At 63.1% G+C, this 23228-nt stretch overlaps 2 protein-coding genes across 5 annotated transcripts; both read left to right on the forward strand.

The window, feature by feature from the left end:
• Window positions 1-4317: 4317 nt before the first annotated feature.
• On the forward strand, window positions 4318-11778 carry DNAAF3 (dynein axonemal assembly factor 3). Of its 4 annotated transcripts, XM_037888418.2 has the most exons (12): window positions 4338-4447; window positions 5202-5285; window positions 5867-6009; window positions 7291-7384; window positions 7590-7747; window positions 8819-8995; window positions 9329-9451; window positions 9793-9915; window positions 10223-10385; window positions 10809-10923; window positions 11290-11364; window positions 11458-11778. In XM_037888418.2, the coding sequence occupies exons 2-12, from the start codon at window positions 5204-5206 to the stop codon at window positions 11624-11626; spliced, it is 1422 nt and encodes a 473-aa protein (XP_037744346.1). In that variant the 5' UTR covers window positions 4338-4447; window positions 5202-5203; the 3' UTR covers window positions 11627-11778. The 4 variants fall into 4 exon arrangements, with proteins under 4 accessions (XP_043390716.1, XP_037744346.1, XP_043390717.1 ...); XM_043534781.1 differs by lacking the exon at window positions 5202-5285 and having other exon boundaries at window positions 4318-4447; XM_037888416.2 differs by lacking the exon at window positions 4338-4447 and having other exon boundaries at window positions 5195-5247.
• Window positions 11779-15732: 3954 nt separating this feature from the next.
• On the forward strand, window positions 15733-21007 carry TNNI3 (troponin I3, cardiac type). The gene is made up of 9 exons (XM_043534514.1): window positions 15733-15864; window positions 16323-16335; window positions 16921-17103; window positions 18280-18321; window positions 19135-19266; window positions 19432-19521; window positions 19896-20072; window positions 20174-20279; window positions 20813-21007. Exons 1-8 carry the CDS (start codon window positions 15854-15856, stop codon window positions 20273-20275), a joined length of 750 nt encoding a protein of 249 aa, XP_043390449.1. The 5' UTR covers window positions 15733-15853; the 3' UTR covers window positions 20276-20279; window positions 20813-21007.
• Window positions 21008-23228: the final 2221 nt, after the last annotated feature.

The following is a 23228-nucleotide window of genomic DNA, read 5'->3' on the forward strand; positions in this document are numbered from 1 at the left end:
AAAACAGAGAGATTATCAAGAGGGTGGCCATCTGAGTTGATGGCCACCATCCGGGATGGTGGCCACTCAAGATGGGGATGGTCATTCAAGAAGATGGCCATGCCACATGATGGCGAACTGTGAGGCAATGTTAAATACTAGTTTCCCCAATCTCCTTTCCACCCTAAGTCCCAACTTCTAGCAACAACTGGTGTGTAAATGCCCGGCGCAAGATGGCCTCTGCCAAGCGTTGGAGAGATGCTGTGTCCTCCGTGAACCCCTTGTTCATGGTTCAAGACGACCTCCCCACCTCCGTAACAATGAGTGTGCCAAGAATTAGATGACCACCACCGTGCTGTGATGGACACGCTGTAGGATAACGGCAGACGGGATCGTGTACAGGCCAAAGAGAACCATTGTAACCTATGACGTGGGTGGATTCTACCCCCACCCTCCCATTCTGAGGAACCTCCCCGCTCTCACCCCTTAGCGGTGCTGTCCTTTATACGCCGCACCCCTTTTGAACAGGTTTTCATATCGATGTCTTTGACCGCGCGGTAACATCGTCTGTTCATAAATAAATCAAAGAGCTCTATATTTCAAAGGTGTGTTCCTCATTGTCTCCGACGGGGAAGCAGGGAGGTAAAAGTTAAGCGACTCTTGATTTACAGCGGGGCGAGCGAGAGCGGACTCTGCTCCATTTGACTTCTATCAGCTTTCTCCTTATCACACTCCCGGTTGATAGCCCCACCTCTCACGGGAGACCCTACCCCAACAAACCGGCATCCCAGCTCCTGGGATGATTTAGTTGGTGTTGGTCCTGCTTTGAGCAGGGGGTTGGACTAGATGACCTCCTGAGGTCCCTTCCAACCCTGATATTTATGATTCAGTGTTCACAAGTAACCCAACAATAACCAGCTAGGCCTGGTTCTCACAAAAGACCCTATAATAACAAACCAGCACAGAGCTCATGGGAGACCCTACAATAACAGACCAGGATATAAAGAGCTGCGTTCCAGGCAAGCTGGATCGGCTTGTGGCTGATCTTGGGAGCGATTGCGTCTGCATGACCAGGACTTTCACAGCTGCTTCTGGTAGCTAAATTTTTGTAATCCCAGCGAAGGGCAGGAGAACAGGTGTTCGCCACCTGCCAGGCCCTGCCTGCTTAGGAAGCCCGGCCTGGGGCCTGCTGATCTGAAGTAAATTATGGTATTAAATACTCTGGCCCTCAGCAAATCCCTTGCCAATCTAGGAGCAACCAAGGGCTTTAGAGGAAGATGAATATATCCTTTCCGTCCCAGAGATGTAATTCATTGTGTGCCGTTAAGGGGAGGCGAGGTGGGGGAGGGAGCGTGACAGAGACTGGCAAAGAGGGAGGGAGAGACAGAGCGAGGATGAGAGGGATGCAGCGAAAGCGAAGGAAGAAAAGAAAGAGTCGGCTAGGCGTGCGTAGGGCTGGCTGGCTGGTATGGGGCTAAACACTGAATGGATCGATTTCAGAGCAGCAGCCGTGCTAGTCTGTGTTCGCAGAAAGAACAGGAGGACTTGTGGCACCTTAGAGACTAACGCATTTATCTGAGCACAGGCGTTCGTGAGCTCCAGCTCACTTCCTCGATGGACTGACAGCTCAGGTCAGAGCGATGAGTGGCTAGCCCAGGGGTTCCCAACCTTTTACTTTCTGAGCCCCCCCTACCCCCCGCCCCGACATGCAACTTGTGCCACAACGAGTGTTCTGCGTATCCAAACCACGACCGTGCAGGGTGGCAAGCAGGGCGATCGCTCGGCCTTTGGCTTCAGCCCCGGGGGGCCCTGGGCTTCAGTCCCCTGCGGTGGGACGTCGGCTTCCCGCCCTGGGCCCCAGTGAGTCGAACCCTGGCCCAGTGTGGCGGCCCGCCCTGGCTGAGAATTGCTGGTCTAGAGCATACCGAGATGGGCTGGATTAGACAGAGGTGTGTGCATGGGGCTGGATAGATGGATGAGGGTGTGTGGGCGGGGGGCTGGCTGGCTGGCTGGCTAGCTGGTGCATATGGGGATAGATAGATAGATAGATAGATTAGATAGAGGGGGCGGATGCGGATAGATGGATAGATAGATAGATGGGGGGTAGATGGGGATAGACAGATAGATAGATAGGGGCGTGGATGGGGATAGATAGATAGATAGATGGGGGGTGGATGGGGATAGATAGATAGATTAGATGGGGTGGATGGGGATAGATCGATAGAGGGGGCGGATGGGGATGGATAGATAGATAGATAGAGGGGGTGGCGGGGGATAGATATATCGATAGATAGATTAGATAGAGGGGGTGGACGGGGATAGATAGATCGATAGATAGAGAGGGTGGCTGGGGATAGATAGATCGATAGATTAGATAGAGGGGGTGGACGGGGATAGATAGATAGATAGATAGATAGATAGATAGATAGATAGATAGATAGATAGATAGATAGAGGGGTTGGATGGGGATGGATAGATAGATAGATAGGGGGTTGGATGGGGATACATAGATAGATTAGATTAGATGGGGTGGATGGGGATAGCTCGATAGATAGAGGGGGCGGATGGGGATGGATAGATAGATAGATTGATAGATAGATAGAGGGGGTGGCTGGGGATAGATAGATAGATCGATAGATAGATAGAGGGGGTGGCTGGGGATAGATAGATAGATAGATAGATAGATAGATAGATAGATGATAGGGGGCGGATGGGGATAGATAGATAGATAGGGGGCGGATGGGGATAGATAGATAGATAGATAGATAGATAGATAGATAGATAGATAGATAGGGGGCGGATGGGGATAGATAGATAGATAGATAGATAGATAGATAGATAGATAGATAGATAGATAGATAGATGGGGGCGGCTGGGGATAGATAGATAGATAGATAGATAGATAGATAGATAGATAGATAGGGGGCGGATGGGGATAGATAGATAGATAGATAGATAGATAGATAGATAGATAGATAGATGGGGGCGGATGGGGATAGATAGATAGATAGAGGGGGTGGCTGGGGATAGATAGATAGATAGATAGATAGATAGATAGATAGAGGGGGTGGCTGGGGATAGATAGATAGGGGGTGGATGGGGATAGATAGATAGATAGATAGATAGATAGATAGATAGATAGGGGGCGGATGGGGATAGATAGATAGATAGAGGGGGTGGCTGGGGATAGATAGATAGATAGATAGATAGATAGATAGATAGATAGATAGATAGATAGAGGGGGTGGCTGGGGATAGATAGATAGGGGGCGGATGGGGATAGATAGATAGATAGATAGATAGATAGATAGATAGATAGATAGATAGATAGATAGATAGATAGATAGATAGATAGATAGATGGGGTGTGTGGGGATAGATAGATAGATAGATAGATAGATAGATAGATAGATAGATAGAGGGGGTGGATGGGGTTGGATGGATAGATAGATAGGGGGCGGATGGGGATAGATAGATAGATAGATAGATAGATAGAGGGGGTGGCTGGGGATAGATAGATAGATAGATAGATAGAGGGGGTGGCTGGGGATACATAGATAGATAGATAGATAGATAGAGGGGGTGGCTGGGGATAGATAGATAGATAGATAGATAGATAGAGGGGGTGGCTGGGGATAGATAGATAGATAGAGGGGGTGGCTGGGGATAGATAGATAGATAGATAGATAGATAGATAGATAGATAGATAGATAGAGGGGGTGGCTGGGGATAGATAGATAGATAGATAGATAGATAGATAGAGGGGGTGGCTGGGGATAGATAGATAGATAGATAGATAGATAGATAGATAGAGGGGGTGGACGGGGATAGATAGATAGATAGAGGGGGTGGCTGGGGATAGATAGATAGATAGATAGATAGATAGATAGATAGAGGGGGTGGACGGGGATAGATAGATAGATAGATAGGGGGGTGGACGGGGATAGATAGATAGATAGAGGGGGTGGACAGGGATAGATAGATAGATAGATGGGGGGGTGGACGGGGATAGATAGATAGATAGATAGGGGGGTGGCTGGGGATGGATAGATAGAGGGAGGGATGGACAGAGGGGTGGGCGGGGGAGGGCGAGGGGGGGAAGGGGGACGGACAGGGGAGAGGGAGGCGCAGAGGGGGGAGGGGGAGAAGGGGGGGTGGGGCGGGAGGGGGCGGGGCGAACAGGGCTCAGCCCCCGGGCGAGGTTCGTGCCGTGGGGCGGATCTGGGGCGGGGGTCTGGGGCAGGGGGCGGGGCTCCGGGGAAGGGGGCGGAGTCTATCCCCGGGCTGGGGGGGCTCCAGGGAGCGGAGGCCCCGTTGCCAGGGCGACCGCGTCCCGCGGCGCAGCCGAGCTGCCGGCCCCGGCCGAGCCGCGCTGCTGTGGGCGGGACCCGGGGCCCGGCCCCGCAGCCCATTGGCCCGGAGCTCTGCCCGTCACCGGGGGGGGGGGGGCGCGCGAGGCAGCAAGGCGGGGTGAGAGCGCGGGGCGGGGGTCAGTGGGGGGCAGGTGATCGGGGAGAGGGGCAGTGTGGGGGTGGCAGGGGAAGTGGGGGGGCAGGTGATCGGGGGGAGGGGCAGTGTGGGGGTGGCAGGGGAAGTGGGGGTGGGGGCAGTGTGGGGTGGTGGGGGCAGTGTGTGGGGAGGGGCAGTGTGGCGTGGTAGGGGAAGTGGGGGTGGGGGCAGTGTGTGGGGAGGGGCAGTGGGGGGTGGCAGGGGAAGTGGGGGTGGGGGCAGTGTGTGGGGAGGAGCAGTGTGGGGGTGGCAGGGGCAGTGGGGGTGGGGGAAGTGGGGGGAGGAGCAGTGTGGGGGTGACAGGGGAAGTGGGGGTGGGGGCAGTGTGTGGGGAGGGGCAGTGTGGGGGTGGCAGGGGAAGTGGATGAGGGGCAGTGGGGGGGTGACAGGGGAAGTGAGGGGTGGAGAAGAGATGGGGAGGGGGTCAGTGGGGTGCAGGTGATCCCTAGGGAAGGGGGCAGGAGGTGCATAGGGTAAGGGGAGTGGAGAGCAGCTGGGGGCGGCGCAGAAAGTGGCAGAGGGCAGATGGCCAGTGGGGGAGGAGGAGAGATGGGGCAGCGGCGGGGGAGGTAGGTGGTCACTGGGGAGGGAAAGAGACGAGGGAAGTGGGGGGAGCGGCATCAGTGGGGGTGGCAGCGGGAAGGTGGAGGGGGGGCGGCCCCCCGGCCCTGGCTGCCCCACACCCACGCGGGGCGCACGTGTCTTTGTTTTCCAGCCATGATGACGGCAGCCGGCAGCAGCAGCTTCGGCACCACCTGCTGGTGGGGCTTCTCCCCCGCGCTCGACCTGCAGAGGGAATGTGGGTCTTCCTCGCCCCCCATGGTGCTAGGCGCTGTACAGACCCAGCGCAAGGAAAACCCCAAAGAGCTGACAAGCCAACTCTTGGCCCCTCCCCATCTCAGGGGCCTGGGGGGGGGTGGCATTGGCCCCTCCAGTCTATTCCTCCTGGCCCCTTTGGGGGGCAGAGCCAGGCTCATGCCCTCCAGTCTATTCCCCCATCCCAGGGGTGGAATCATCCCTTTAAGCTTATTCCAAAATCTGATCCCTCTGGGACATGTGGCAGTGAGTTACCAGTGTCCTCTTCCCGGTTTTAAATGGGTTGCCTTTGAGCTTCGCTGTTTAAGTGTTATGGGGTGGGGCGGGGCTGGTTATTCGGGGACCCCTTGTCCGGCGCTGAGATGTGGCCCCTGTGGGGTAGGGGGCGGGAGCTGGGTATACAGGGACCCTTTGCCCACAGCTAAGATGCGGCCCCTCTGGGGTGGAGTGCAGGGGCTGGTTATACGGGACCCCTCACCCGGCACTGAGATGCGGCCCCCCTGGGCTGGGGCGTGGAGGCTGTTTATACAGGCCCGAGATGCACCCATTCTGTTTTCCCTGCAGGTCTGGAGAGCTCCATGGCCCATCTCTGCCTGTCACAGGACGACCTGCCCGAGCTCAATATCCTTCTGGTGGGCTCCGTCGACGGCCGCCACGTCCTCAGGACCATGAGTCAAGCCCACCGCTGGCCGCGGAGGAGGATCAATGTAGGCGTCTCCCCGCCCCGGCTCCCCTCTCTCTCTCACCGGGCCCGGACGTGTGGAGTAGTGGTTAGAGCACAGGAGTGAGCAGTCTCTGGAGAGCTGGGTTCTATCCTGGCTCGGGGAGGGGAGTGGGTCTAGTAGTTAAAGCCGGGAGGGGGCTGGGAGCCAGGACTCCTGGGTTCTCCCCCTGGCTCCGGGAGGGGAGTGGGGTCTAGTAGTTAGAGCGGGAGGCGGGGGGGCTGGGGGCCATTGTCAAGCCTCCCCGCATTTGGGAAGAGCTTCGGGATCCCCAGTGCAGGTGCCCCACCCCGCCTTTCCCCCTGCACTCAGCCGCGTTCCCGGGGTCGGCAGAGGCTGCAGCGACAGCTCTGCCAGCGAGGGCCGTGGTGGCAGCTGCCCGTGGGCCGTTTCTGAGCTGGCGTCAGGACTCATCAGGCTGACGGGCGAGACGGGGACGGTTTGTTCTGCGGGGCATCCGGCGGCTGGCGGCACGTGTGGCAGGGGTGTGTGTGAGCGCGGGGAGAGGTCCGTTCCAGCTGCCAGGTCCCCTCCTGCAGCCCCCCAGTGCCTCTTATCTAAACGGCCCCCCGGGATCTCCTCCACGCCAGAGGATCTCCCCGCCTCTTGCTGTGCCCTCTTCGAATCGCCTGGTCCCCAGGCTGGCAGGGGGACGTGGGGGGTGTGGGGCTTCAGTACCCCCAGGGATATTCCAGGGTGGGGAAAAGGGTTCAGAAGGGAAGCGTGAGGAGAAATCTTGGGGGCTCTGAAGCTACAACTGACCCATGGTACCCTTGCTGGGAGAGATGGGGCTGGAGTAGGCAAGAGCTCCCCACACAGCCAGTGCTCCTGCCTCGCTCCCCACAAAACCCCCTGTTGGGAGAGATGGGGCTGGAGTCGCTGGGAGCCCCCCCACAGCCGGCGTTTCTGCCCTGTTCCTCACAACGCCCCCTGTTGGGAGAGGTGGGGCTGGAGTTGCCGGGAGTTCCCAGTTTCACAAGCCGAGCTCTTTACTGCAGCAGACTTGACAGTCTGGCCTAGTGGGTTTCACAGGCAAAGTCAGGGCTGTAGTAGAAACATACATTTATATCCTCACAGGAAGGATCCCTCACGTGGCGCTGGGTCACGGCACCTCTGGGGTGGGGCGCGGGGGCTGGGTATATGAGGACCCCTCGCCCGGCGTGGAGACACGGCCCCTCTGGGATGGGGGAACCTATAACGCCCGCCCCTGCATGGACGCCGGCTTTTCCCAGGGCTTCCCAACTTGTTTTCTTTCCCGCTTCTCAGTTCTACATCGTGGAGAATAACCTCGAGGCGCTGGGCCGGCAGCTGCTCTTTCTGAGCCTCGCCCTGGAGTCTCCGGAGAAATTGGGGCTGCAAGGTAAAGGCCACTCAATCCCTGGCTCTGACCACTACACCCCGCTCCCCACACAGAGCTGGGATAGAACCCAGGGGGCCTGGCTGCCGGCCTCCCCTGCTCTAACCAGAGCTGGGATAGAACCCCGGAGTCCGGGCTCCCAATACCGGGGACGGAGGTTGGTGGGGAGGCAGTCTCTGATGGCAGCACTCGCCTCTCCGCTCCGCAGAGAAGAGCGAGATGTTCCTGGAGCTGCTGGGGAACAGCCTGATCCGCAGCCCGACAGCCGCCTACCTGCAGGAGAAATCGGATCTGTTCGTCCGTTACGCCACCGACCCGGACTTCCAGCAGCGCCACCTGGGGGCCGTGAACATGTCGGCCCTGAAGGTGGGTCCCCACCACGGCCACCGGCCTTCCCGTGCGGCGGGACTGACCCCTGCAGTGCTCTGGCCCCGCTCTAGTGGTTAGAGCGGGCATGGCGCTGGGCTGCGGTGCCCTATGGGAGCTGTAGTTCACGTGCCTCATGCTCTGTGGGCCAGGCTCCAGCGCCAGACTACATCTCCCAAGATGCACCACGCTCTCGTTGGGTAGGGCAGGCGCGCATCATGGCACTGACGTGGCCGCACTGCATCATGGGAGCTGTAGTCCCATAAACATAAAATCGTCCCCGATAAGGTTTGCAGAGGAGACGAACTGGGGGCGTGGGGAACAACGCAGAGGCCAGGTCAGGGTTGCTGGGGGCAAGCGACCAGCCTGCGTTTTCATACGGCTCCATGTCAGCATGTCCGTATGGGACCAGAGGACGCACCGGCTGGGGCTCGCCCTCCTGGGCAGCCGGGACTCTGGGCAAGATTTGGGGCTGTGGTGGAGAATCAGCCACACCTGAGCTCCCGGGGCGGCGCTGGGGCTGAAGGGCTAGCGGGCCCCTGGGCACATCAACCGGGAAACCCCGCGTGGGAGCAGAGAGTTTGTTTGGCCTCTGGATCTGGCCCTGGGGACGACGCTGTGGGAATCCTGCGCCCAGTTCTGGGGCCTGCAGTTCCAGGAGGATGTGGAGAAATCGCAGAGGGACCGGAGAAGAGCCACAAGGATGATTGAAGGGTTAGAAACAGTGAGAGTGAGAGACGCCACCAGACTGGCTGTCGCTGGGAAAGCTCTGCCCTGGGAATTACCATGGGGCTGTTCTCTGGCCTGGGCTATCCAGGGGTTCAGACTAGGTTCCACTGGCCCCTCTGGCCTTGGAGTCTCTGAATCGATGGTCTGGCCAGGGAGCCTGGCCACTCCCAGACGCATGCTGCTCCTACCTAGAGAAGAGACCATGGTGCATCCTGGGAGACGTAATCCAGTCTGTGAGTCTGGGACTGGAGCATGAGGGACCCCCAACTACATCTCCCATGATGCACTGCTGCCATAGTACCCTCTCTTCCCCAAACCCTCCCGTTGCTCTTTGTCCAACAGTTCAAGGAGCGGGATCAGCTGGAGGGCATCTTCCGATTCTGGCGGAACCCGGACCCACAGGCCTTCCCGATCGCCCGGCTCTGGGACCTGCGGGTCCGGCAGTACCTAGGGACCCGTTACGACGCTCGCCGAGGCGTGTGCGACTGGGACCTCACCATGAAGCTGCATGAACGCGGGGTGAGCCCTTGGAGTCTGTGGAGCTGCGGGCACAGCCTGGGGGCGAGCTCCCTGCTGGGTGCGGCCCACGGGGTGCTCAGCAGGGGGTGCTCTCCTCTGGCATTCAGGGCTGGCCCCATGCCCCAGGGCAGTGCTAGGGGGCACTGTGCTGCAGGGAGTGGGGCGAGGGCTCAGCAGGGGGTGCTGTCTTCTGCCACACAGGGCTGGCCCCGTGCCCCAGGGCGGCGCTAGGGGGTACTGACCCAGCTGGGTTCCAGGGTGGCTATGGGAGGGCCCATCCAGCAGCCCCCGGCGTGGGATTCTCACCACCCTTCCCCCCGCCACTCCTTGCAGGCCAGAGCAATCGGCGGGCGGGAGTTCTCCCGATGGCGGGACACAGGGGTGGCCTTCGAGCTGCGGGAGGGCGTCTACGACGTCCCCAACAAAACCTTGGCCTCCGGGAGGCTCCTGAGATACGTGAGCACCAGGGCGGCCGTGGGGGGGGGGTCCCCACGGTAGGGGGGGTGGAGCCCAAGGGCGAACAGGGGCAGGGGAGACTGGAGAAGAGAAGCTTCCATGACCCAAGGGAGAGGGGTGAAGATTGTTTCCGTGGGGGGAGGTAGAAGGGGGGCTGCAAGAGCCTGGGTCAGGGGACTGGAGGGGGGCAGATGTTGCAGGTGGGGAAGTTGGAGGGGGGCTGCCGGAGGCCGGGAGGATGGTGGGGGGGATCTCAGATGGGGGGCTGCTGTAGTCCCAGAGGGGATCTTGGGGGGGGAGCTGTCTCCCTGGTGGGTTACACCCTGTCTCCTCCTGCCCAGAAGGGGGAGTTGGTGCCAGCCCGGGGGTACTGGGGCGACATCGGCACAGGGCCGTATCTCCCCTTCGGGATCGAGTCCGAGGAACCGAGTCTGCTGAGAACCGTCAACGGGATCCCCGCCAAGGTAGGGGTCGCCTGGGGGAATGGGAGGCAGGGCCATCGAGGAGAGGGGCTCCCACAGTGCGGGAGGGAGCCCTTGCAGGGAGGCTGGGGAGTGGGGGAGAGAATTGGGGAGCCCTGATCCTGGGGCGGGCGAGGGGTGAAGAACTGCAGAGCCCTGATCCTGGGGTGGGGAAGGGGGGAGAATCGTGGAGCCCTGATCCCGGGGAGATGGGGGAGGAAGTGGGAGAATTGGGAAGCCCTTATCTTGGGGGGATGGGGCAGGATTTTGGGGATCCCCCCTCTCACCTCTCTCTCCTCTGCGTTGCTAGAGTGCCCAGGAGATCTCCTTGTACAATGTCACGGCCCTGTTCCATGAACTGGCAGCCCGGGCCCGCTACACCCCCCCGCCGCCCACCTCAGAGGCGGTCAGTGGGGCTGCCCCAGCCCAGGAGAACCCCGCCCCGAATCCAGATCCGGACTTCCAGGATCACAGTGAGTCCTTGTGCCAGGGGAGGGGGGAGAGTTGGGGGGGATTCCAACCCCGGCTCCATCTGTCTGTCCTACAGCCCTTGGGTCCATCACATTGATACTGTAGCTGCTTCCTCCCTGAGCAAGGGGGCTCTGGCCCTTCCCCTGTGGGGAGGGGACCCCCAGTCTCACAGGACCCCCCAGTACTGGGGATCATGTCCCTTCCCCCATGGGGAGGAAATGCCCAGCCTCACAGCCTCCCACCAGCGCAGGGACTCCTGGCCCTTCCCCCGTAGGGAGAGGACCCCCAGCCTCACAGCCCCCCCACCCTAGTGTTAGGGGTCCTTCCCAGTCCAGCCCCTGGAACCCCACAGATGTGGGGGATTCCCTTCCCCCAGGTCCCGGCCCCATGCTGATCAGTGTCAGTTTCCCCCCATCCCACCCCAGAAGCCGTCTGCCCCAGGCCCGTCCGGATTCACTTCCTGCCGCTTGGCTGCACAGCTCGGCTGCCCTGCAAGGGCCAGTACCACCAGCTCTTCCACCTGCTCTACTTCTCCTGCAGGTAGGGGCCTGCCAGCCGGACGCCGGGGTTCTGCCTGGCTCGGGGAGGAGAGCGGGGGCTGGTGGTTAGAGCGGGGAAATGGGGGGGGGTGGGAGGGCCTGGATGCTGGGGTTCTGCCTGGCTCTGGGCAGGGAGGGGGGTCTGGTGGTTAAAGGGTGTGTGTGTGTCGGGCGGGGGGGTTGGGAGCCCAGATGCAGCGGTTCCGCCTGGCTCTGAGATGGGAGGAGATTCTGGGGTTAGAGCAGGGGGAGCGGCTGGGAGCCCGGACTCCTGAGTCCCATCCCCGGCTCATGGGAGGGAGAGAAGATCCCCTGTCCCAACCGCCTTCCCCAACCCGGCCTCGTGACGCCCCCCTTTGCCTTCCAGCATGGTGCATGCCCTGACCCCAGAGCTGCAGCTGGTCTCTGCCCCCAGGGCTACGCTGATCACTGAGCTGACCAGGTAAGTGCCAGCCTGGGGGGCCCTGCTGTGGGGCAGATCTGCTCCCCCACTCCGTCCCCTCTTCTAACCCCACCCCCCCGTTTTCCCCGACAGCTTCCTGCCTGACGTGCGCAAGGAGCAGGTGGATGCCTTCCTCGACCGGGTGACGGCCATGGCCGCAGGGGCCGGCTTCGCGCCGTGCGGGATGCCCGAGGGACAGAACCAGGCCTGGGCCCGCTTCCAGCGCCAGGAGGAGCAGCCCGGGGACCCCCCTCCCAGTTAGCCCGCTTTGCCCCGTCCTGGCTCCCGATGTCCCCCCACATGTGCCCCACACATGTGCCCCACACATGTGCCCCTGCCTGTCTGCCCATGGCCCAGCTCTGTGGGTGGGGGTGTTAATGAGGTTTGACTGGAAATAAAATCCGCCCCCCGGAATCATGGCTGCTTGGGTGGTTTGTTCAGCTGCGGGGAGTGGGGTGGGGGTTCGGCAGGGGGCACTCTCCCTGCAGGGCTGCGGGGAGTGGGGTGGTGATCAGTAAGGGATGGGGGTGAGGGGGGGGCTCTGGGATGGGGGAGCAGGCCGGAGGGGTCAGTAAGGGATGGGGGTTAGTGGGGGGCACTGGGCTGCAGGGAGCAGGCCGGGGGTTCAGTATGGAGGGGGGGCCGGTGGGGGGCACTGGGCTGCGGGGACCGGGCCGGAGGGGTCGATGAGGGTCAGAGGAGGGCACTGGGCTGCAGGGACTGTGCCGGGGGGGGTCAGTGAGGGGTGGGGGGGTCAGTGGGGGGCACTAGGCTGCAGGGACTGGGCTGGGGTCAGTCGGGGGCTGTGACATTCCCCTCTGGTGTTGTCCGGACCGATGATCTGCTCGGTCACTCCAGTCCTTGACTCTGGGAGCCAGCCTCACCCTGCCCCGCTGTGAGACCCCCACTCCGGGGCCGTTCACACAGCCTCTGGCGTGTGAGCTGCTCCTTGGATTGTGCAACCGAATGACACTAGCCAATATCTCCGGTCCCAGACCCAACCCTGGGAATCTTGCCCGCGGGACGCTGCGAGCTCATATACGTTGGTCGGTTTAACAAAGCAATTGCTATGTCCCAGGCTTGTTCTCCCAAGGGGAGCCTCTGACACCCTGCAAACCCACGCGCTGCTTCCGGTGGGATAAACAAACCGATTTATTAACTGTGAAGCTGCATTCTAAGTGATTATAAGTCAAAGCACAACCAGTCAGATTTGGTCAAATGAAATAAAAGCAAAACGCATCCTACGCTGATCTGAACACTTCCAATGTCCTTAAAACTTAGATGCGTCTCACCACAGGCTGGCTGGTTGCCCTTCAGCCCGGCTCTCCCCTGTGATCAGCGCTTCAGTCGCTCGGTGGAGGTGTCTGCAGATGGAAGTGGAAGAGACAGAGCAAGGCAAAATGTCTCTCCCTTTTGTCGTGTGCTTTCTTTCCTCTTGGCTTTGCCCCCCGCCCACTTCAGAGTCAGGTGAGCATTACCTCATCGCATCCCAAAATGCCCAAAGGAAGGGGGGTGACTCCCTCGAGGGTCTAACAGGGCCTAAGCCAGCGTCCTTCATTCCTCTAAGGCTGGGCTGGGTTTGTCCCATCCATACCCTGATGAGGTGTGAACTGCCCCTCTGTTCTTGGAGGGTGTCACGGAGTCCCTGGCCCATGCTCTGGATCTGCTCCCTACGAAGCCAGTCAGGACTCTGGGGGAGCCTCCTCTCTCGGAGCAGACTGTCTCCAGGGCAAGAAGCTTCGACCTTCCTGGGTCTGACCTCGGAGCATTCAGCATCCTCTGCCCCTCCGTGCACTTCCCACAGCGAGTCCGCCCAGGCGGGGTCCTGGGGCAGCCAGGGGGTCCTGCCCCCCAGCTTTGCAGTCAGACGTGACTCTCAGCCAGCCGGGGAAACAGAAGGTTTATTAGACGACAGGAACATGGTCTAAAACAGAGCTTGCAGGTACAGAGACCAGGACCCCTCAGTCAGGTCCGTCTTGGGGGGCAGGGAGGCCAGAACCCCATCTGGGCTTCCCTCCATTTCCCCAGCCAGCTCCAAACTGAGACTCTCCTGCCCCTCCTCTGGCCTTTGTCTCTTTCCCAGGCCAGGAGGTCACCTGATCTCTTTGTTCTCCAGCCCCTTCAATTGGCTCCTTGCAGAGGGGGGGCCCAGGCCATCAGTGGCCAGGAGACGGGGTGTCGGCCATTCTCTGTGCAGACCCCATCACACTGGCCCCCTAGGGCTCTGCCACAATCACACTCTCTTATCCCACCAGCTAGATCCTTAAGAACTGCCTAGGGGAAACTGAGGCACCCACCCAGTATTCAGAGAAAACATTAAGAGCATTCCCACTTCGTCACAGAGAGTTTTTGCATGGGGTTGATTTAAGCCTGGAGGATGCATTTTCAGCCTCAGAACTATATCCATGAAATTCTAACCCATAACCTCCCTGTGACATCCCTGTAACAATTACTCTAACATCACTGCTCCAGCCATGCTCCGTGCGTCATGAGCCTTCCGGAGACACCCGGCGTGACAAACGTTGCATTGGATCCCACGCCGTCATGTTATGAAGGTGAACATGGGGGGGCTGGGTGTCCCCCCGAGGTACAGAGCGTCACAGGGGCGCTCTGCCCCGGCTGTCAGCGCTGACCCCAAGAATGTTGTGTCCCCGCGGGCACCCGGCCGCCCTGTCTTCGCCGTGCCCCTAACGGGAACCAGGGTGGGGACGCCCTTGCCTGGCGCAGGCCCAGCTCTTCTCACCTCTCCTGGGTGGATACAGGCACCTCCTCCAGCCAGTCTGCCCCCCCAGCTCCGCCCCCCAGCTCCGCCCCGTAGACCCCGCAGCTGCAGGGCGTGAGACCCTCACAGGGTCAGGGGAACTGGGGCCTGCTTGTGGGGACGTTAGGGATTAAAACATACACACAGGCTGCAGGACACACAGAGCAGGAGGCACAGACACACACACACAGGGACACACACACCCTGGGGCAGCAGGGACACACACACAGAGGCAGCGGGGTGCAGGGACACACACAGGGGGACACACAGAACAGGGGCGCAGGGACACACACGCAGAGCAGGGGGTGCAGGGACACACAGTAGCGGGCAACTGGACACACAGAGCAGGAGGCACACACACACACACACACACACACACAGAGGGACTCACACATCCCAGGGGCAGCAGGGACACACACACACACACAGGACTCACAGGGACACACTCACACAGAGCAGGGGGTGCAGGGACACACACACGGGGGGGACACACACAGAGCAGGGGACACAGGGACACACACCCAGGGGGACACACACAGAGAGAGCAGGGGGTGCAGGGACACACACACATACAGGGGGAGACACACTCTCTCTCACACACACACACACACAGCCGGGCCCTGCCCCCCAGCGCCCCCCTCCCGGAGCCGGCCCCGCCCCTCGTTCCCTACAAGGGCGGGCGGCGGCTCCGGACCCTTCTTAACCCCCCGGCCCCGGCCCCGGCCCCGCGCCGCCTCCGGAGTCCGGACACTCGGGTAACCCGGCCGGGGGAGCCCCTGTCCTGGGGGGGATGGACGGGAGGGGACCCGCCTGCCCCCCACTGATCCCTGGGGGGATGGAGGGGAGGGGACCCACCTGCCCCCCACTAACCTCTGGGGGGATGGAGGGGAGGGGACCCGCCTGCCCACCACTGATCCCTGGGGGGATGGAGGGGAGGGGACCCACCTGCCCCTCACTAGACTCTGGGGGGATGGAGGGGAGCGGACCCACCTGCCCCCCACTGATCCCTGGGGGGATGGAGGGGAGGGGACCCACCTGCCCCCCACTAGACTCTGGGGGGATGGAGGGGAGCGGACCCGCCTGCCCCCCACTGATCCCTGGGGGGATGGAGGGGAGGGGACCCGCCTGCCCCCCACTGATCCCTGGGGGGATGGAGGGGAGGGGACCCGCCTGCCCCCCACTAGCCTCTGGGGGGATGGATGGGAGGGGACCCGCCATCCCCTCAACTCCGGGGAGGGGGAGACCGGCTGCAGGGGGATATTTTCAACCCAGATGAGCGTGGGGGACCCCAGCCCCCCATCCCAATGCTGCCCCCCCCCCATCTTCCCCCATCGTAGCATTTCCAGGGCCTGGCTGGATCTTCCAGAGCTCCCCCCGTGCCCCCAGGCGGGGGGCTCGGGACCCCCTCCCTCCCGATAAAGGGATTTATATTTAGCAGCAGCCACTTAGGGGCTTATCGGCCTGAGCGGCTCCCGCCCCAAATAGGGGAAAGGAGCCGGGGCTGGGGGAGATAACGGGCCCCAGCGCAGGGTCTTTCCCAGCCCCCCACCCGCCTGAGCCAGCCAGTCCCTGCCCTGGGGCCGCATGGCAGCCGGCACCCCCTAGAGGGGACAGGCCCCAGGCCCCATTCCCCGGCCCCCTGAGCCCAGACCCAGACCCTGTGCAGAGCAAATAAGATTTTTCCATCTTCTCCTCCCAGCTGTTTGTAGTGAAACCCACCTGCTCCTGATGGCAGACGAGTGAGTTACTGGCTTTTGACTTATCCAGCTCTGGGAAGGGAGTGGGGTCTAGTGGGTAGAGCCTGGGGGCAGGGGGGCTGGGAGCCTGGACTCCTGGGTTCTCTCCCTGGCTCTGGGAGGGGAGTGGGGTCTAGCGGGTAAGAGCAGGGGGAAGGCAGCCAGGACTCCTGGGTTCCTCCCCAGCTCTGGGAGGGGAGTGGGGTCTAGTGGTTACAGCAGGGGGGGCTGGGAGCCAGGACCCTGTGATTTTTTGAGGGGGTACATCCCTGTCCCCGCTCTGTGCCTCCATTTCCCAGTATGAGAAAGGGGGCAAATCCCCCTAGCTCATGGGGGCAGAGAAGGGTCGATCGCTGTGCGAAGGGCTTTGGGCCCTGCCAGCAGGAGGGGCCGGGGCAGCAAGGGGCGGGGAGACTAGGGCTGCTCGAGCCTAATCGCCGTCCCTCTTTCTTTCTCTGCAGGGAGGACATCACTGTAAGGAGGAGCCGGGGGGGCCCCTTTCCCCTGCTACACCTGGGGAATCTCTGGGGTGGCGCCATGGGGTGGGGAGTGGTTCTGTGAGATCAAAGCCGCTTTCACAGGCTGCCCCTGCCCAGGCCTGGGTCAGAGCTGGTGCCCCATAGAGGGGACAGGCCCTGGGCCCCATTCCCCACCCCCCTGGGGCTGGATGGGAGCCGGCGCCCCCTAGAGGGGAAAGGCCCCATGCCCCATTCCCCGCCCCCCGGAGCCAGCCAGTCCCCGCCTGGGGCCGGATGGGAGCCAGCGCCCCCTAGAGGGGAAAGGCCCCATGCCACATTCACAACCCCTAGCCAGCCAGCCCCCCGCTCCATTTAATCTCCTGGATGTTGCTCCGGCTGGTGTCACCCCCATTGTATCCCCCCCGGATAAATGACTCCGCCCACTTTCCAAATATTTCGGGGTCATTGCCTGTAAGTGGAGGAGGGGCCTTGAGTTATTGTTGCTCTGGGGACAGGACACCTGTCGCCCTCCCCCGCTCGCCAAGGCCACCCCGGCACCTTGGTGCAACCTGGGGTGACGCCCTGAATTCCTCCCCCCCAGTACGAGGAGGAGGAGGAAGAGGAGGATGTCATAGAGGAGGAGGAAGAGGCAGCCGAGGAGGGGCCCGAAGAACCGGAGCCCCCCAAGACGGCTCCCCCGCCCCCACCGCCGTCCTCCGTCCCACTCCTCCGGCGCAAATCTTCCGCCAACTACCGGGCCTACGCAACCGAGCCACACGTCAAGGTGGGCGCTGGGCCCGGGGCGACGTGCTCCCCGCGACAGGCTCTGGGCTGGGACCCCGAAGAGCTGGGGCTGCTTCCTGGCTCTGCCCCAGATGGCCTCTCGGTCGTGGGGGGGTCTGTGCAGCGCCTGGCGCGACGGGGCCCTGATCTCGGTCGGCAGGGGGGAGGGTCTGAGCAGCACCTGGCGCGACGGGGCCCTGATCTCGGTCGTGGGGGGGTCTGTGCAGCGCCTGGCGCGACGGGGCCCTGATCTCGGTCTGCGGGGGGGGTGGGTCTGTGCAGCACCTGGCGCGACGGGGCCCTGATCTCGTTCGTGGGTGGGGGAGGGTCTGTGCAGCACCTGGCGCGACGGGGCCCTGATCTCGGTCTGCGGGGGGGGGTCTGTGCAGCACCTGGTGCGACGGGGTCCTGATCTCGGTCGGCAGGGGGGAGGGTCTGTGCAGCACCTGGCGTGACGGGGCCCTGATCTCGGTCGTGGGGGGGTCTGTGCAGCACCTGGCGCGACGGGGCCCTGATCTCGGTCGTGGGGGGGTCTGTGCAGCACCTGGCGCGACGGGGCCCTGATCTCGGTCTGCAGGGGGGAGGGTCTGTGCAGCACCTGGCGCGACAGGGTCCTGATCTCGGTCGGCGGGGGGGGGGGGGGTCTGTGCAGCACCTGGCGCGACGGGGCCCTGATCTCGGTCGGCAGGGGGAAGGGTCTGTGCAGCACCTGGCGCGACGGGGCCCTGATCTCGGTCGGCAGGGGGGAGGGTCTGTGCAGCACCTGGTGCGACGGGGCCCTGATCTCGGTCTGCGGGGGGGGGTCTGTGCAGCACCTGGCGCGACGGGGCCCTGATCTCGGTCGGCAGGGGGGAGGGTCTGTGCAGCACCTGGCGTGACGGGGCCCTGATCTCGGTCGTGGGGGGGTCTGTGCAGCACCTGGTGCGACGGGGCCCTGATCTCGGTCGGCGGGGGGAGGGTCTGTGCAGCACCTGGCGCGACGGGGTCCTGATCTCGGTCGGCAGGGGGGAGGGTCTGTGCAGCACCTGGCGCGACGGGGCCCTGATCTCGGTCGTGGGGGGGGGGGGGGTCTGTGCAGCACCTGGTGCGACGGGGCCCTGATCTCGGTCGGGGGGGCGGGTCCTGAGCTGGTCTCATAATTCACCTAATGAAAACTCTCCTGCTTGTTCTAATGCAGAGAAAATCCAAGATAACGGCATCTCGGAAATTACAGCTCAAGGTAACATCTCAGGCTTCCCATCTGGGCTTGTGGATCTGGTCTAGAGAGGGGGCGGGAGGCCAAGGTAGATGGGTCTGTGAGTCTGGTCTGGGGAGGGGCGGGAGGCCGGGGTTGATGGGCCCATGGGTTGGGTCTGGGGAGGGGCGGGAGGCCGGGGTAGATGGGCCTGTAGGTAGGGTCCAGGGAGGGGGCGGGAGGTCGGGGTAGATGGGTCTGTGGGTCTAGTCTGGGGAGGGGGCAGGACACCAGGGTAGATGGGCCCGTGGGTCTGGTCTGGGGAGGGGCAGGAGGCCGGGGTCGATGGCCCCGTGGGTCGGGTCTGGGGAGGGGGCAGGACACCGGGGTAGATGGGCCCGTGGGTCTGGTCTGGAGAGGGGCAGGAGGCCGGGGTCGATGGGCCCGTCGGTCGGGTCTGGGGAGGGGGCGGGAGGCCGGGGTCGATGGGCCCGTGGGTCGGGTCTGGGGAGGGGGCAGGACACCAGGTAGATGGGCCCGTGGTCTGGTCTGGGGAGGGGCGGGAGGCCGGGGTCGATGGGCCCGTGGTCTGGTCTGGGGAGGGGCAGGAGGCCGGGGTCGATGGGCCCGTGGTCTGGTCTGGGGAGGGGGCGGGAGGCCGGGGTCGATGGGCCCGTGGGTCGGGTCTGGGGGGGGGGCAGGACACCAGGTAGATGGGCCCGTGGTCTGGTCTGGGGAGGGGCAGGAGGCCGGGGTCGATGGGCCCGTGGGTCGGGTCTGGGGAGGGGGCGGGAGGCCGGGGCGGGAAGCTGTGGGTCCCACTGAGGGGTGTCACCCGGCTCCCTTCGTGCCCCCCAGACGCTGATGCTGCAGATCGCGAAGCAGGAGCTGGAGCAGGAGGAGGAGGAGCGGGGCCGGGAGAAGCAGCGGTACCTGGCCGAGCACTGCACCCCGCTCGCCCTGGCCAGCCTGCCCCTGGCCGAGCTGCAGGTAAACCACCCCCCTACCCCGGACCCCCAGGCAGGGGGAGGAGGGCTGGGTCTCATGGGGGCGTGGGTGAGCCCGGGGAGAGGTGGGGGGATGGGTCCAGGGGGGGCTGAGAGGGGACCCCTTTTCTCCTCCTTTCTCTCCCCCCGCCTCCCCTCCCCCCCCCAGGATCTGTGCCGGGAGCTGCATGCCCGCGTGGACCGTGTGGACGAGGAGCGTTATGACATGCAGGTTCGGGTCAGCAAGAGCATCAACGAGGTACGGCCAAGACGGGGGGGCCCCCTGGCTCCCCTTGCACCCCCATGCCAGCCCAGAGACTCCAAAAACCAGCCAGAGCCCCCCCCCGCAGCCCACCCCACGAAAGGGCGGCAGAGACGGAACGAACCTCCGGCTGCAATAACAAAACCCGTCACTAGATGGCGCCGCGGGGCTGGGGTTTAGCCCCGCCCCCTTAAACGCCGCCCCCCGCACCTCACACTCCCCACAGCACGGCGCCCCCTAGTGCCCCCTGGCAGCATCTGCCGGCCAGGTTTGAGCGGTCCCTGCTGATCCCCCCCGGCCCACTCCCTGCACCTCGCGCCCCCCCCGCCCCGTTGTTACCTGACCCCCTCCCCCGCCGCCCTGACCCCCAGATCGAGGATCTGAACCAGAAGATCTTCGACCTGCGGGGGAAATTCAAGCGCCCGGCGCTGCGGCGGGTCCGGCTCTCGGCCGACGCCATGATGCAGGCGCTGCTGGGCTCCAAGCACAAGGTCTCCATGGACCTGCGGGCCAACCTCAAGCAGGTCAAGAAGGACGACGCGGAGAAGGTGAGCGGGGGGGGGGCTGGGGTGGGGGGAGCAGGGGAAGCCTCCCCCCCCCCTAACTCCGGGGTATCAGCACTGACCCTCTTCCCCCCCCCACCCCGCAGGAGAACCGGGAAGTGGGCGACTGGCGCAAGAACATCGACGCCCTGAGCGGCATGGAGGGGAGGAAGAAGAAATTCGAGACCTCGGGGGCTGGGCAGGGCTGAGCAGGTGACCCCGCACCCCATGGCGCCCCCTGCTGGGAGAGGGGCTGGGGTCGCCAGGACCCCGCCCCCAGAGCCGGCACTCCCGCCCCGCGCCCCACGGCGCCCCCTGCTGGGAGAGGGGCTGGGGTCGCCAGGACCCCGCCCCCAGAGCCGGCTCTCCCGCGCCCCACAGCGCCCCCGCTGGGAGGGATGGGGCTGGGGTCACCAGGGGCTCCCCCACAACCGGCACTTCCTGCTCCCTGCCCCACAGCGCCCCTGCTGGGAGAGGGGGGGCTGGGATTGCCGCGACCCCCTCTCCCGCACAGCTGGCGCTTCTGCTCCGCGCCCCACAGCGCCCCTGCTGGGAGAGGGGGGGCTGAGATTGCCGCGACCCCCTCTCCCGCACAGCCAGCGCTTCTGCTCCGCGCCCCACAGCGCCCCTGGTGGGAGAGGTGGGGCTGGGGTCCCCGAGCTCAGATGGAGGATGGGGCTGGGGCTGGGACATTGTTTCTTCGGTGGTTTCACTTTCCTCTTTGTCTTTCTGTTTCTCTCCGGCAGGAGCCGAGAATTCCCGTTGCGGGGGGAGGGAAACAAGATAATGGACCCCAAAACTGCCCCCCCCCGAACCCCACTCTCAATTCTACCCCTCCCCGCTTCCCCGTTCCCCTCCCTACCTTCCCAGGCCATGGCACCCCACAGTGTCACCCCTCGGCTTTGAAAGCTGCCCCCACCAATAAAGCATCTCTGAGTGTCGGGGGCTGTCTGTCCGTCTGTCTGCTGGCCCCTGTCTGGAGTGGGGGAGCTCCCCAGGGGCCCTGCGGTTCAGGGGCTGGGAGCCAGGCCTTTCCCCACTAGGGGGCGTCTTTCCCTGCTCCCTGCTCTAACCCATAGACCCCACTCCCCTCCCAGAGCCAGGGAGAGAACCCAGGCGTCCTGGCTGCCAGTGCCACACCCTCTAACCACTCAACTTTGGGGAAGGGGGGAGCGATACCAAGTCCCAGAGGGTCCCATTGTCACGGGGTCCCCGGGCGATGCTCTGGAACTGCCCCCCATGAAGCCAGGCAGGACTCCGGGAAGTCTCCTCTCTGGGAGCAGCCTGTCTGCAGGACACACAGCTCCCCCGGCTCCACCTTCCTGGGTCTGACCTCGGAGCATTCAGCCTCCCCTGCCCCTCCGTGCGCTTCCCCCAGCGAGTCCGCCCAGGCGGGGTCCTGGGGAAGCCAGAGGGTCCTGCCCCCCAACTCCGCAGTCAGACGTGACTCTCAGCCAGCCAGTAAAACAGAAGGTTTATTAGACGACAGGGACATGGTCTAACACAGAGCTTGTAGGTGCAGAGAACAGGACCCCTCAGCTGGGTCCATTTTGGGGGGCAGGGAGCCAGACAACCCCGTCTGCCCTTCACTCCATGTCCCCAGCCAGCCCCAAACTGAAACTCCCTCCAGCCCCCCAAACCCTCCTCTGGGCTTTGTCCCTTTCCCGGGCCAGGAGGTCACCTGATTCCTTTGTTCTCCAACCCTTTAGCTCTCACCTGGCAGGGGGGAAGGGCCCAGGCCATCAGTGGCCAGGAAACAGGGTGTCGGCCATTCTCTGTGTCCAGACTCCTGCACACACCTGCCCTCTAGGGCTCTGCAAGGATCATACACCCTTACCGCACCCCCTAGAGACTTAAGAACTGCATAGGGGAAACTGAGGCACCCCCACACTATTCAGAGGAAACATTAAGAACAGTCCCACTTTGTCACACCCATCACTCTGGACGGACGTTCTTAGGGGATCAGGTGAATGGATGTAGGGCATTTATCCAGCCACCCCAGGCAGCAGGGAGTGAGGGGCACCGGCAGGGCTGGGCTAGCAGGGGGCTGCGGGTCGGGAGTGAGGGGCACCGGCCGAGCAGCATGGGACCCAGCTGCCTCCTCTCCAGCCCTTCCCCCCCACGGCAGCAGGAAGAGCTTGGTGCTGTCCCCCTCCCCTTTCCGCCTTGCCCATGTCAGGAAGTGGCTCATTCACAGGCTGGGGTGGGGTGGATTTACCAGAGTCCAAAGGGCCCTGGAGTCATTGCAGAGAAATAATCCCCAGGTGTCAGTGCCCCACCCCATCAGCTGCAGGTTCCTGCCCCCAACCTTAGCGCCGCCCTGGGGCCAGCCCTGACTGCCAGGGGAGAGGCCCCTGCAACCCAGCACTGGATAAAACCCAGGAGTGCTGGCTTGCGGCCCCCCCTGCTCTCACCACTAGACCCCCCTCCCCTCCCAGAGCCGGGGAGGGAACCCAGGAGTCCTGGCTCCCAGCCCCCCCCCGTGCTCTAACCACTAGACACCACTCCCCTCCCAGAGCCGGGGAGGGAACCCAGGAGTCCTGGCTCCCAGCCCCCCCCCCCCAGCTCTAACCACTAGACCCCCCTCCCCTCCCAGGGCTGGGGAGAGAACCCAGGAATGCTACTTTTGCCTTGCAGGTCACCAATAGCTGCACCCCGGTACCCGAATTCCTTCGCCACGTCCCTGCCTGCTCGCCAGCCCCTGCCACTGGCTACTCCCAGAAATCCCAGCTCCTCTGCCCCAGAAAGGAGCCGTGTGCCCCAGGTTCCCACCGCGGCGGTGACCCACACCGCGCTTGCCGTCGCGCACGCGGAGGTGTGTTTCAGGCAGGAGGGAGGGTCCGCAAGCAGCAACAACGGCAGGAAAGGGTGACGATAGAAAACGAAAGTCCTAAAACATGAACAACGGCTCACACTTCTCAAGAGTTACCTCTCCTAGTTAGTGAGCTTGGCCTTGCCTCCCTGCTGGGGACAGAACCCAGGCATCCTGGCTCCCAGCCCCTTCTGCTCTCACCCACCGCTCCCAGAGCCAGGCGGAGAACCCAGGAGTCCTGGCTCCTAGTCTCCCCACTCTAACCATTCAACCGTGCAGATGGAGACGGCCCCGTCACTCTGGACACTCCTGTGAGAAGTTGTCCGATGTAGGTCATTGGCTCCTCCGTA

The sequence above is a fragment of the Chelonia mydas genome, chromosome 23, assembly GCF_015237465.2.
Source record: "Chelonia mydas isolate rCheMyd1 chromosome 23, rCheMyd1.pri.v2, whole genome shotgun sequence".
In the NCBI taxonomy this organism is placed as follows: domain Eukaryota; kingdom Metazoa; phylum Chordata; order Testudines; family Cheloniidae; genus Chelonia; species Chelonia mydas.

Bases quoted from the DNA above. Each gene is read 5' to 3' on its own strand.
- DNAAF3 (XM_037888418.2), top strand. From the start codon at position 5,204: ATGATGACGGCAGCCGGCAGCAGCAGCTTCGGCACCACCTGCTGGTGG. The intron at 9,452-9,792 runs GTGAGCACCAGG...CCTCCTGCCCAG, and splicing joins CCGGGAGGCTCCTGAGATAC to AAGGGGGAGTTGGTGCCAGC. The intron at 10,386-10,808 runs GTGAGTCCTTGT...ATCCCACCCCAG, and splicing joins TCCGGACTTCCAGGATCACA to AAGCCGTCTGCCCCAGGCCC.
- TNNI3 (XM_043534514.1), top strand. The intron at 19,522-19,895 runs GTACGGCCAAGA...CCTGACCCCCAG, and splicing joins TCAGCAAGAGCATCAACGAG to ATCGAGGATCTGAACCAGAA. The intron at 20,073-20,173 runs GTGAGCGGGGGG...CCCACCCCGCAG, and splicing joins AGAAGGACGACGCGGAGAAG to GAGAACCGGGAAGTGGGCGA.